General features: G+C 58.4%; 1 protein-coding gene across 1 annotated transcript in view; it reads right to left on the minus strand.

The window, feature by feature from the left end:
* Positions 1-12284, minus strand: part of CAMK2D (calcium/calmodulin dependent protein kinase II delta) — a 134222-nt gene that overhangs the window by 30914 nt on the left and 91024 nt on the right. Inside the window, exons 6-8 of the mRNA XM_039846913.1 lie at positions 6652-6754; positions 3242-3325; positions 19-196 (exon numbers count right to left, since the gene is read on the minus strand). Coding sequence (XP_039702847.1) covers positions 19-196; positions 3242-3325; positions 6652-6754 — 365 coding nt within the window. The remainder of the gene's footprint in view (positions 1-18; positions 197-3241; positions 3326-6651; positions 6755-12284) is intronic.

Here is a 12284-nt window from a genome sequence, read left to right on the forward strand (position 1 = left end):
GCAACTGCAGAAAGTCACAGGTGAAGCGGCGACAGAGAGCTGGTCGCGGAACAGAAAACACCCTCCCCCGCCACCCGCGTGAGCGTGTGGCTGTCACGTACGTCATAGGCTCCGGCCTTGATCTGCTGGTACAGTCGGTGCTGGTCCTCGTCCCAGAAGGGCGGGTAGCCCACCAGCAGGATGTAGAGGATCACGCCTGCAACAGAGCACACGGACACAGAGTAAGTCCCATGCTATGGTCCCGCGGGACACGCAGCCGCCCTCCTGGGCTGTCCACGGCACCACGAGGACGGGCCTGAGAGCTGGGTGTCAGCGTCCACACTGGACCCAAGATGCACGAAGAGGCCAGCAGGCAACACCTGTGGATGGGACTCGCCCGTCACCCGGTGACGCTGTTCGGCCTCCCTGACTCCCCTCCCAGAGGCCCTCCCTGGAGCTTATCTGTGCAGACACTCCAGGACTTCAGTTCCTTGCTGGGGCGACACTTAAACACACGGTGCCCACTTCCGCTTGGTCATGTCACTGTGAGTCATGACCTCCGCGGAGCGGTAGCACCGGTGACAGACTCGTGCCGAGCCGCAGGGTCACCGGCAGCGTGGACAACGCAGGAGGAGATGCAAACTCTTTTCTCCTCAGGGAGCCCAGTTTTTCAATAAAACAACGAAACCAGTGAAACTACGGAACAGTTCACATTACAGGAGGGAAATAGCACGTAAAACTCAAAGAAACAGACACTCGGCTGCAGCACAGTGTGGCCTCCGGTCACAGCCGTGTGTCACTCACGGAACAACAGGCGCGGCCTTCGCTTTCTCTGCAGGTGTTGCTGCTTCCCGGCTTTCAACGGCTCCCTTTCCCTCCACCTTCGTGCCTGAGGCTCCTTCTCCCCAGAGCTGGCCCCTTGGTGCCCTCGCCAGGTGTCCGTCAGGGAGACCCAGCCCTGCTCTGCCCACCGTCCTTGTGCCCTCGCATGACAGACACCGCTGCAGCTAACGCGGCTCTGAAACTCTGCTTATCCCTGGATTGTCACAGCCGGGTGACACGACCGAGCCGACGTTTCAAACCACCCCCTTGAATCACAGCCCCACGGGCTTTCAGCTCAGGACCGACAGTTCCTCGCAGTGGAAGCAGAAGGAGCAAAAAAAACTGGAACGGAGCCACACACGTCCGTCCCTCAGCGTCACCGTACACGTCCCCACTTCCCTGTCAGAGGCTTCACGTGCGCTCAAATCTATCTTCACGTCACTTTTACGGTGATGCGGGTGCCTGCCTGGTCCTGCCCTCGCCATGGGAGAGGATGGCGGTGGCCGCCCACGCTGGATGCGGACTTGCGAGCTGCGCCCGTGGGGCACACGCGCACGGGGCCCCCTCCGGCCCCGTCCTCACTGTCCCCATGACGTCCCCACTGCCTAATTCAGAGGCCGAGCCTCACAAATAAGGGTCCAGCCTTCTCTTTTCTGAGTAACCCTAATTTTACCTTTTTTCTCCTCAGTTAGAGAAAAAAATAAAAAAAAACCGGGGTCTTTTTCTCTCCCTGTAAAAAAGACACTAAAAATTTAAAAAGCTAATTCAAGACTCTTTGTTCTTTCTCCTTCTGCAGGAACGCTTCGGGCTGGCGGTATGACCCCAAGTGTGGGACTGCTCCCTCCACGGCAACCTTGACGCCCTTACCCGCCGTGGGGACATGTGACTCCGTCGACGCTGCAGTGTCCCTGAGGCACAGGAAGGCAGGCGCTGGCCGTCCCCATGACCCAGCATGGACGACGCGCCCCCACGGTGGGTGGTCCGGTGGAGGCAGGGGCCTGGCTGCCTGGTCCCCGCGGCCACACAGGGGCCTCAGCTGTCCCGTCTTTGGCCAGCAGACGCATCCTCAGGCTGGCTGCCGAGCCACTGACCCTGTGGCCTCTCAGAGCTTCTTCCTCTGAGTGACAAGACCCTCCTAGGTCGCCCTGAGCTTCCCGTCCAGACGCAGAAGCTGCGGTGGCAGCCAGCTCACAGAGGCCCAGGCTGGTCCTCGGCGGGGCCGCTGCGGGCAGCAGGTGTCCAGCAGCGACGTGCAGAGCGAGGGACAGACCCACAGGTTCCAGGGACCCGGGGGTACACGAGACTGGGTGTGGCGAGCCTGGGCGGTCACCACCACGCTGCCTGGCGTGGCTGCGAAAGTGCCTTTTCCTCTGGGGACGTGCGTCCGACTGCTCGCAGACGAGCTGATGGGGCCCGGGCGCGGCCACCTGGGGTGGGCGGCGAGGAGGCCGGTGCCGACGGAGCAGGAGTGGCCGTCAGCACGGGAGGCCCTGGTCTCCACGCTCCTGTTTCACGTTTTCCCAAACTGAAAGTTCAAAGCCTACGCAACAGTCACGTCACAGGACCGTTGACGATGGAAATGCGAGCCCGTCCCCAGGGTCTCAGGGGTGCTGTGTGCCGGGAGGGGCAGCTGCTTTCCCAGGCACGGAGGGGACCCCATGAGCTGCACGCACACCCCGTTTAGGCTCGATCACCAGGCTGTGACTGCTAACAAGATAAAGCCAACACGCGTGGCGTGGGACCACCCAGCTCTACGAAGTAGTGGTAAAGAACTTACTTGTTTTTAAAGACAAACAAGATCTAAAAAGTTATTCTCAGAATCAAAGGGCCGTATCGACTCCTTTCCAGGCTGACGACAAAGAACAAACCCCACGAGCGCTGCGTGCGGCACAGTGAGGCCAGCGGCGGGGGTGCGGCCGGGCTGCCGGGGACTGTCCCAGGCACAGCGAGGCCAGCGGCCCTTTCCTTCGGCCTCCTGCCGGCACGTGCCTGGGCCACACACGACGCCCACTGGGCGGGGCTGGCAGCTCAAGGCCTGTCCGGCCCGGGCTCCAGACAGTCGGCCGCCTCCTTGTCCACAACGCACCACTTCCCTGTCCACCCCGTGTCCCCACCCAGCGTTCTGTGCAAACGTGCGGTGGCGGCGGCTTGGATGAGGAAGGAGAGGACGGCGGCCCAGATGCGTGACCGCTGTGGACACGTGCCACGTCCCCGGCCTCCAACTGCAGCCGAGACCAGCAGCGCTGGCTCCTCCTGGCAGCGGGGAGGCCGGCCCACAGACTCCGGGGCGCGACGCGGTGCCCCCGCCCGCCCCCCAGGAGACCGAGGTGTCCCTGACATTAGAGAGCAGCCGCCCCGTGACGTGGGCTGCAGGGTGAAAGGCGCCACTCTCCACGGTGGCAGTGCGGGCGCCGTAACCTGCGAAGGAGCCGCTACTTACCGCACGCCCACATGTCCACTGGCTTCCCATAAGGGTCTTTGCGCAAAACCTCTGGAGACAGGTACCCGGGTGTGCCGGCGAAACCTACGGAGACACAAGAGGTGAGGCCAGGCGGGACCGGCCGGGGACCGGCAGGCTCGGGGAGAACGCTTCGTCTGCGTTCCCGTCCGAGGGGACGTTGGCCCGGCGGTGACGAGGCCCTCGGCGCCCTGGGGTGAGGCAGACCGGTCTCCAGCGGTATCAGCGCCGCCCGCTCCTGCCCACAGCCAAGGGAGCAGTCCGCGTGCCTGCCAGATGCGCGGCCGACCCATGGCGCCGCAGACCCCGTGAGCACCGCAGCAGCCTGCTCAGCCCCTCTTCCCGCACGTTCGTGGGCGTCAAAGCCCAGCCGCGGAGCGGGGAGCGCGCAGCAGGCAGACCGCGAAGGCGCCGAGGAGCAGCAGACGCAGGAAAGGCCAGAGCCACCGAGCAGGGCAGGGACGGCCCTCTGGTGGGAGGCGCCCTGGTCCCTGGAGGCGGCCGGTGCTGTTTGTGCAGACAACCCAACCTTCCACTGGGCCCGTGGGGCCCCGGCCCAAACCCGCCGTCCCCGGTCACACCTCCGTCCATCCCCTGTCGAAACGGGGCGTGAGCCCCGGTCCCGTCTCTCTCCCCGTCTTTTCTAGGAAGGCCTGTGAGCGTGTGAAGATGAAAGCACCAACGCCAAGTAAAGGTGTGTGCTCGCCTCCCGGCCGGTCAGCTCACTCCACGGCCCGGCCCCGGAGGAGGAGGGAGAAAACGGGAGGGGTCAGGGCCTCGTGGGAGATGACAGCTCCATGACATCCGCGAACCTCATCACGAGACACTCGCCCGTAAAGCGCAGGCCCGAAGCGCAGGTCGTGAGAGCAAGTTTAACCCAGATTTTCAGCAGATCCCTTTGAAAGTGGGGTGGCTCGTGGGGTTGGGGGGTGACGAGTGACGGAAGAACTCGCTAGGAGGTACAGGAGCTCGCCGTGTGCCGGTGACGGCCAGCGGGGGGCCCATGGCGGCAGCACGCCGGGACCCCGACACGGCAGACAGGCCGGCGTGGCGGGGACGCTGGCCGAGGACCCAGGCACAGCTGGCGTCGTGTGAGACGGAGCCAGCGAGGGGCGCGGGAGTCACCGCGAGCTCAGGGCTGGGGTCTGCAGTGCGCCGTTTCTCCTGACTTCTGAGAACAGCAGTTTCCAAGTAAAACATTGACTTACAAAAGCCGGACAAGAACGTCTCATTTGTAAGTTTCCTTTAAAGGCTGGAGAACTCTCTGAAAGGACGCAGGGTCCGGAAATCGCTGACAAGCACAGTGCCGGCTGGGCAAGCCCCGGCCGCAGGGCAGTCACACGAATTCAGGACAAACACGTGCAGGCGACAGGGGCAGCTCGTGGGTAACTAAGGGCTTGTTCCTCCTCCCGGCAAGAGGGCCCTTCCACGAAGCAGGACCGTGGCGGTTCCCGTCTCCCCGGCAGAAACGCCTGCACGCAGCGTCACCCCCGCCCCCACGTGGCTGTCTCTCAGTGGAAGGCGTTCCGGCCACCTTCACAGGTGTCGTGACAGGGACGTTGTTCTGGCCCGTATTCAAATATCGTGGCCAGCGAGAGAGAAGAACGTGGGGAAAACAAACGTTTGGCCTTGAAAACGATCATTAAAAATCCAAACCGAAAAGCACCTTCCATGATGCCTATACGGTTTTATCTTTCTTATTTGTAAAGACTTTTTACATTTAATAAATAAAACTACGAAGACACTTGGAGCTCTGGCACTTTCCCAGGTCCCCGAGACCCCCGAGCGAGTCACGCCCTTCAAGAGGACACAGGGCCCTCTCCTGCTCGCTGTCCGCTGCACTCAGCTGAACCCGACCCCTCGTCTGGCCTGCGGCTCTGCACGTGCCCAGTCCTCGGGGCTGCCTTTATGTCCCGGCTCACCAGGGGGCAGACCCTCGTTCACCCAGGAGGGAGGCGGGAGTGTCACCCATCGCTGACACTGTCCCCGAGGCAGCATGTCACACCTGCTGTCCCGTGTTGCACCCGTCACAGTGAGCCGTCACTGATGGCCAGTGTCAGCGTCTCCAGGCCCAGGACCTGCTTCTAGTCTGTGTCTCTGCCCACCTTGGTGACAGGTCTGCTGCTTCCTGTTGGCCCGTCCCCTGCTGTGTGCTCTTTCTCTACGTCAGGCACACGGTGACCCAGGACGCAAAGCTGTCTGTGAGGCGCAGGCTTATGCAGCTGACCTAGCTTCTGCCTTGCTCTGGTTGCTGTGAACTGTATCAAATTTTCTGCTGTGTCAAAACGTGACGGACCCCAGGCCAGGTCTGGAGGTGTGAGGCTGCCCGGGCAGGCGAGAGAAAGGGAAGAGGCAGCACTGAACGGGAGGGGTGGGGGGTTGGGGGAAGGGGGGGTTCAGGGACCAGGGCTGCAGCCAGGCGCCCCGACACGGGGCAGGCAGGAGAACGTGAGGCCCTCGCCCGGGCCGCCGGCACGGGGACGGGGCGCGGGGACGCTGCCGGGCCATCCCCCCCGGGACCCAGCGGGGCGCACGAGGGACCGGGCGGTGGGCTGGCAGCTCCGTGCACATCTTAGGAGTCGTATGGGTGTGGGGACACAGAGAAGCGTCTGCGTACAGACGAAGGAGGCAAGCGCCCTTCCAGCTCTTTCTGCTTCTGCTCGTTCAGAGGGAAAGCAATGGGAGTGAAGGCATTCCAGGTTCTCGTCCTGTCTCAACGTAGTGAAGCCAGAAGAGCAGATGGGCGGCCAGAGGCCCTGCTCTCGGACGCCATGGGGAGGACGGGGTGGGGGTGCTGGCAGGAGGCAGGGGCCTAAGTCGGGTACGACAGTCGTTCAGGCTACACCCTGCGGCAATCTGCAAGCCTGCTTGGAAATGCTAAGGTTTAAATTTCATTGGGGTTAATCTCTTCCTTAACTGTAAGGAAACAGAAATTTCAAAGTTATAAAAATTTTAGAGAGGAAAGTGGCACTCTGGAGGAAGAAGATAATCAAGGTGGAAATATACATGTTTTATAGCATTTTTGAAACGTTAATTTCTGTTAATCACAAAGACACGCAAAACGCTGTGAGTGTTCCCTGCGGACCTGCTGTCTCTGTCACAGTTCTTAGCACCGCGATTTCCCCACGAACGGAACACGCACTGAGCACTGCGGCCGCCTTTGTCATTCTCAGCACTGGGTCCGTTTTCCTCTCATCTTTCACGAAAAAAGTCTACGCGTTATTGCTCTCCCGTGGACACGTTCTCCTAAATTATTTCTTGATTACATCCCCTCTGATGTCAGGAAAGCTACGTGCTTACAGAGGACCAGCAAGTTCAGACTGTCGAGCTGCGGGAACGAGCGCCTCCGCCTCCTCCGGGTTAGGAAGTGGGGGTGTGGGGGGCGTACTCACCAAACCAGGCCTGTTGGTCCCCTTGAACTTCTATGGCCAAGCCGAAATCTGCGAGTTTCACAGCCGCTCCCTTGGATTTGCTAGCTAAAAGCAAATTCTCAGGCTTTATTTAGAAAAAAAAAAAAAGACTCAAGTGAGAACAGATTTTTAAGTGAATTTTGAAACTAACATTTTATAAGATTAGGGCAAAAAAAAAAAAAAAAAGGGCATGCACTGTCCTGGCCCAGAGACTGTACTCAAGCCCAGGGGAAACGCGGTGAGAAACGGTTAAAGGTGGTCAGGCGTGCAGGTCCAGCGGGCGCGTGAACGTGCGGGGTGCGGGGCGCGGGCCGTGGACACGCGAGCACGGGCGCCTCAGCGGGCGGCGGGGAGGACCCCGCAAAACGGCAGCAAGCGCTGGGCCACCTACAGACATTTGGCAAAGGACACTGTGCAAATTAAGCTCTAGCCGACGCCGAGTTTGGACCCAAATGCAGTGATTTTGATCCCCCGATGTTTGCAAACAATTTCTGTGCAGATTTCGAGTCTTGCTCTGAATTATGCGTTAAATTTGCTGTCTTTAAGAATCTGTTTATTCTTAAAGGCAGAAAGAGTGGGCTCCTATTTGCCAAATGTTATAGTTAGCTTTTTTTTCTTTATAGGACAGTTTTTGAAAACATAATTTACATGTGTTCAGAGTGTGATTCAAAGCATTGCTTGCGTATTTATTTTTACCTCCTGAGATACTACGACAAAGATGCGTTTTTCTCTTCCTGGGTTCTGAGCACTACAAGGACCGGTAAGTCCGCCTTGGAGTGAGGCTGCTTACAGCCCACTGCTTCCCAGCCAGACACCGAGACACACTGGCCCTGGACAAGTGCCAGGGCCAGCCCTGAATGTCCCCGGGCCGCCTCTGCATTTGGAGAGCTACGAGGAGAGGAGGGCCAGGAAAAGGAGGCTGACGGATGAGCAGCGAGGCCTGCCCCTCCCCCGGGGTCCAGAGACACACGCAGCAGAGCAGTTCAATGCCCCCCACCTTGGGGTGAGACTCAGCACAGTTAGGGGTGTGTCTCAGTATGGAAAAGCCGGGAAACAATGGCCTCTGCAAGAGCCAAAATAATTGTCTGAAAATCTTAAAATTCAGCCAATCAAGTCAGTTCTGCTTCTATGGTTACAAATAGCCAATCTCGTATTTTTTTCATGAAACTGGCTACTTTTTTTCCTCACTGAATTAGTTGATTCTTTTGGTTGTTTTGACATTGTATAAAAAGAGCCTAAACCAACATTTAATGGATTAATTAAGCCAGCCATGCAAATTAGCAGAAGACTCGTCTACAAGAAGCTTTAATCAAGCACCAGACTTCTTGAGGCCACTGCTGTCCACTGCCATCAGATTCATCGCTATCGGGACAATCGCAACCGCAGGAAACCTCCGTAATTTGGGGAGCGGGAGGGTTCTGAATCATCTCGACACTAAGCACGTGATAATTTAATTTGGACGTTGGGATGAAAATGTCTCAAGAACGTGAAAGACCTCCCTGATGAAATAACGTTGAGCAAAACCCAACATTCAAATTACTTGGAACTCTGGCTGTCTGTCAACGTACTATCATATCTTGCCATGTTACGTTATTGATATTTGATATTTTATTTTCCCAACTAACCTAAAATTTATGGCCCGCCCCATTCATGCATTTTCTAATTTAATCAAGAAGTCATTTCCAGCGCGTAACTTATAGGATAAATAACTTGGAAAAACCTCATCAAACTGTAGGCAACAGTTCATTTCCTTGCAGCCTCCACATTGGAGAGCACTGAGCCGTCGGGGAGCACTCCGTGAGCGGTCTGCTCTGCCGCGCGGAGGCCAGCGCCGTCGGGGAGCGAGGCTGCTGAAAATCCTCCGCTTTCACTCTCCCCGCTGAGCCGAGCAGTTTCTGGGCAGAGCTGTGTGCCTTACGCCCGAAAGCAGCAGGAGCCCCCTAAGTCAGACGGGCCGCTCAGGCTTCACCACGCACGGCCTGAGTGAGCCCGGGTGGGCGCGCCTGGGGACGACCAGGCAGGCCTCCCCACGGGGCCTGGTGAGTCACGCAGGAAGTCACAGGCCCGTGTGCATCAGCGTCTCGCCCCACGCGGTGTCGACTGTTCAGCTGCAGTTAAGGGCGGGGGAAGGCAGGGCGACTTCGGCGTTCGTGGAGACCGAAACGCAGCACCGGCATGGCTTCACGCGAAGGCTCCCCTCGGGCAGACCTCCAGGACGGCCACGGAGTGCCACCTAAAACATCTGACGGCTACGGCCGTCGCTGAAGGGTTATTTGCTTTAGAAAATGTTTCCTCACAAGACTGCTTCTCATGGCTTCAATGAAACTTTAAAAAATATCACACAAATTTGACTTATATATAACTCTTCGGAATACGTCAGGTTGCGAAATCCCATTATCATTCTCTGCCACTGACACAGCCCCACCTTCAACACAGATCGTGCTATGGACGGTCGCAGCAGGCGGGGGAGCTGGTCCCGAGCCTCGGGCGGGGAGGCCGCCGTGGTCGTGCTTCAGAAGCTGAGCGCAGAGCCTCCCGTCTAACTGGCGGCCACGTCGTAAGAAGCATCTCCACTGTGCTCTTACTCGCTGCGGCCCCACTGTTCTGATCTGCTCGAGCGAATGAAAGGTGGGCTCAGAAACGCAGGTCTTCCAGAGCAGCGACGCTGGGCACGGGCCAGCTCCGCAGGGGCCCGGAGAGAGGGTGACACCCTGGGTGGGTCCTGGGCCTCGGCAGCCCAGAGGCTCTCGGAGCCAAGCGGCTGGACCCTGCACTGTGCGCACACCATGAGCACAGCCTGCGTCTCCCAACAGCGAAAGGGAACGGCAGGACCCCCCGGGACGAGCGCGCATCGGGGGGAGCTGTGACCCTCCGAACAGCCTCGCCGAACGCTGGGTGTGAAGAACGTCCCGCTTGAGGAACCGCAGGGTCCTGGACCGGGTGCAACTATGTGAATCTGTGTGTGGAGATTCTCTCTCAATTCCTGTGACGCAGCCACCTGCCAGGCTGGTTTTCAAGTTGACCCCACAGACACGCTCGCACCTAAGACGCAGGGCTCCCCACAACATCTGGCCTTGGGGTCAGCAACTGTCCGCGGCACGTCAGCGGGACCGAGCAGCAACGGTCGGCAGGTCCTGTCCCGTGTTTCCACGTGGACACACGGGCCGCTTCTCCACTGTGCTCTGAGACTCGTCTCAAAACTGCTTGCGTATCACGAAATGCCAAGTCAAGGCGCCGGGGTCGCAATCAGGACCGTGGGAGGTCTGGGGGTAAAGCGAGTCCAAACGGGTGCAGCAGAGACACAGGGCCAGGCCCCCGGACACCCCCCTTCCGAGGGCGGGTTGCTGACAGACGACAGCTCTGTCGGTCCAGAGGGTGGCCCACCTGCAGGGCCCTGCAGGAGTGAAAGCTCGCCAAATATCTGCTGCCCACACTCAAACGAAGCACAGGACAAACACGAAAAAGACGGCGTTCTGAACCTCAGCAATGCGTACGAGGACTTCCAGGTCGGCAAGGCCTTTCCGGGGGGCTGGTTGGGCGGGCGTGGTGACAGGCGTCATTGCCGGCCACACCGCAGACCTAACTGCACGTGTGGCAGCTACACAGCAATGAAACGCAAACATCGTGGATGTTTACATGTAGCGAAATCATGTTTTACTTTTTTCTTTATGAGTACTACAAAAACAGCAAGTTATTACTTTTATTTTTCCATATCATTTGCTTCGTACAAACCCCTGAATATTACGGTTTAAGAAATGAAACTGTCTTTTTAGGTTTCTTTCTTCTGTGGAAGCCTCGGCATCTCGACGTGAAGCGACACCCCGTGGCTTTGGCGTGCTTTGTCACTTTTCCTTTGCCAAAGAAGGCGTGAGCACAGCTCCCAGAGAGACACTAAGTGGAGTTCACACTTGTGCACACAGTAGATGTTCTTTTGTGCACGCAGCACAGATGGCTGTTCCACTCGGACGTGGAATGGTGCCTGAACTGTGTCCTTAGCATGCAGAGTCTCCAGCTGACGCACGTGCTGTCGGCCTGCGATCGAGAGTCCTATCTCTGTCACCATGCGCACGTGAGCGAGCTCGCATCACTCCGCATTCCATTCCGTCTTGATTTTTTACACTATCAGCACACACCATCAGGTAGACTGAAAAAAGGTGTGCACAGCGGGGCTGCACCAGTAACGCAGTGTTTCCCTGACACGCTAGGCACTGCGTCCCCGGCCCGTGGTTGGCAAGGGTTTACTGAATGTGTGTCGGGCTCCCCCACAAAATGACTTCCCTTCTTTGCTGGTCATAAATTTAATTTTATTCCTATGAAAGTGTCTTTAAAATCCCCCTATGTCTCTGGAATTATCACCTTTGTTAAAATATCTTCATCTGTCCGTCTGTCTATCTATCCCATACCCTCCCTCCCTCCATCCAATAACGCTGCTCTGCAGGAGGCTGGTCTAGGAGAGGCGGTGTTCTCACTGAGGTGATTCCCAGGTGCCGATTTGTTGCCGTAAGATCCAGCAGTGGGACTGGACCCTCCTGTTCTGATGGCTACGTGATGTACTTGAGTAACCTCTTCCGACATGCTCTGAACTGAAGACGTCTCGCCTCTTGGTGTGAAAGGCAGTTGTTGGAACAAGCCCAGCTCTGAAATTGTCTCCTCGGACTTCTTCCCAGAAACGGCTCTCCAGGCTCCCTGATGAGAACACGCGACTCTGCATTCCTGTTTCCCGTGACAGCGGGGCTGCCACTTGTCACTACGGCCTCTTTTCGGCCTATCACCTTCCTGGACGCGGTGCCTGCCTGAGGTCGCCCTTCCTGCCAAGAGGGGCAGCCCTGGTCCTCTTCCGCGTGTTTTTCAATGACTTCGAGCAGGTGGCCGCGAGGGTCTGCTCGTGCCTCGCTGTGATTTATACCCGCGGCTCGCACGGGGCCTTTGTGGGGCTCAGACGGGTTCGGGGGGTGTTCGCTCTTCTCCTTCTGCACCCGCATTTCCCCTCGCCGGTTCCCGACCACCTGACACGGCGTCCCAGGAGCCCGCCCTCACAAACACTCTACTTGTCGGCGTCCAGACTGCCTGCCTTGCTGTGGCCCAAGTCCACTGTGGCAAGTCATTCTGCTCTGCTGTGCACCTCATGTTCTGAACATGTGGCCGAGGCCACTGACCCCCGAGCCCCTCCGCTGGAAGCCTTGGCCTCACACGCCGGCCCGCTGCCCAGACGCGCCGCCCCCTCTTCTCGCTGCATCTGGAACATGCCTTAGCCTCTTATTCGCACGGACACGCTCTGCACAGCTCTGGGGACGCACAGGCGGGATCGGAAGCGTTTCCTGATTCACTAGACTCAGAACCACGTCCCAGATAATTCTTGGTGTTGCTGGCAGATTTATTTTCCCAACATTGTTTCACCTGTGATGGTTTTCAATTCACTGAACTAACTGAACTGAGAAGTAGCAGCAACTTGGCCTGTGACCCTGGACCCCACACCTGGGCACAAGGACGTCGTCCTAGCCGAGACGCCCCGAGCACGGCCTGCCACTCGAGGTGGCCATGTCTCCCCCTGAGCGGCACGGGGCCATCCAGGCGCCTTCCGCGTGAAGCTGCTGTGAAGACTCACGTGACCGCTC

Source organism: Pteropus medius, unplaced genomic scaffold, assembly GCF_902729225.1.
Source record: "Pteropus medius unplaced genomic scaffold, Ma_sr-lr_union100, whole genome shotgun sequence".
NCBI lineage: Eukaryota > Metazoa > Chordata > Mammalia > Chiroptera > Pteropodidae > Pteropus > Pteropus medius.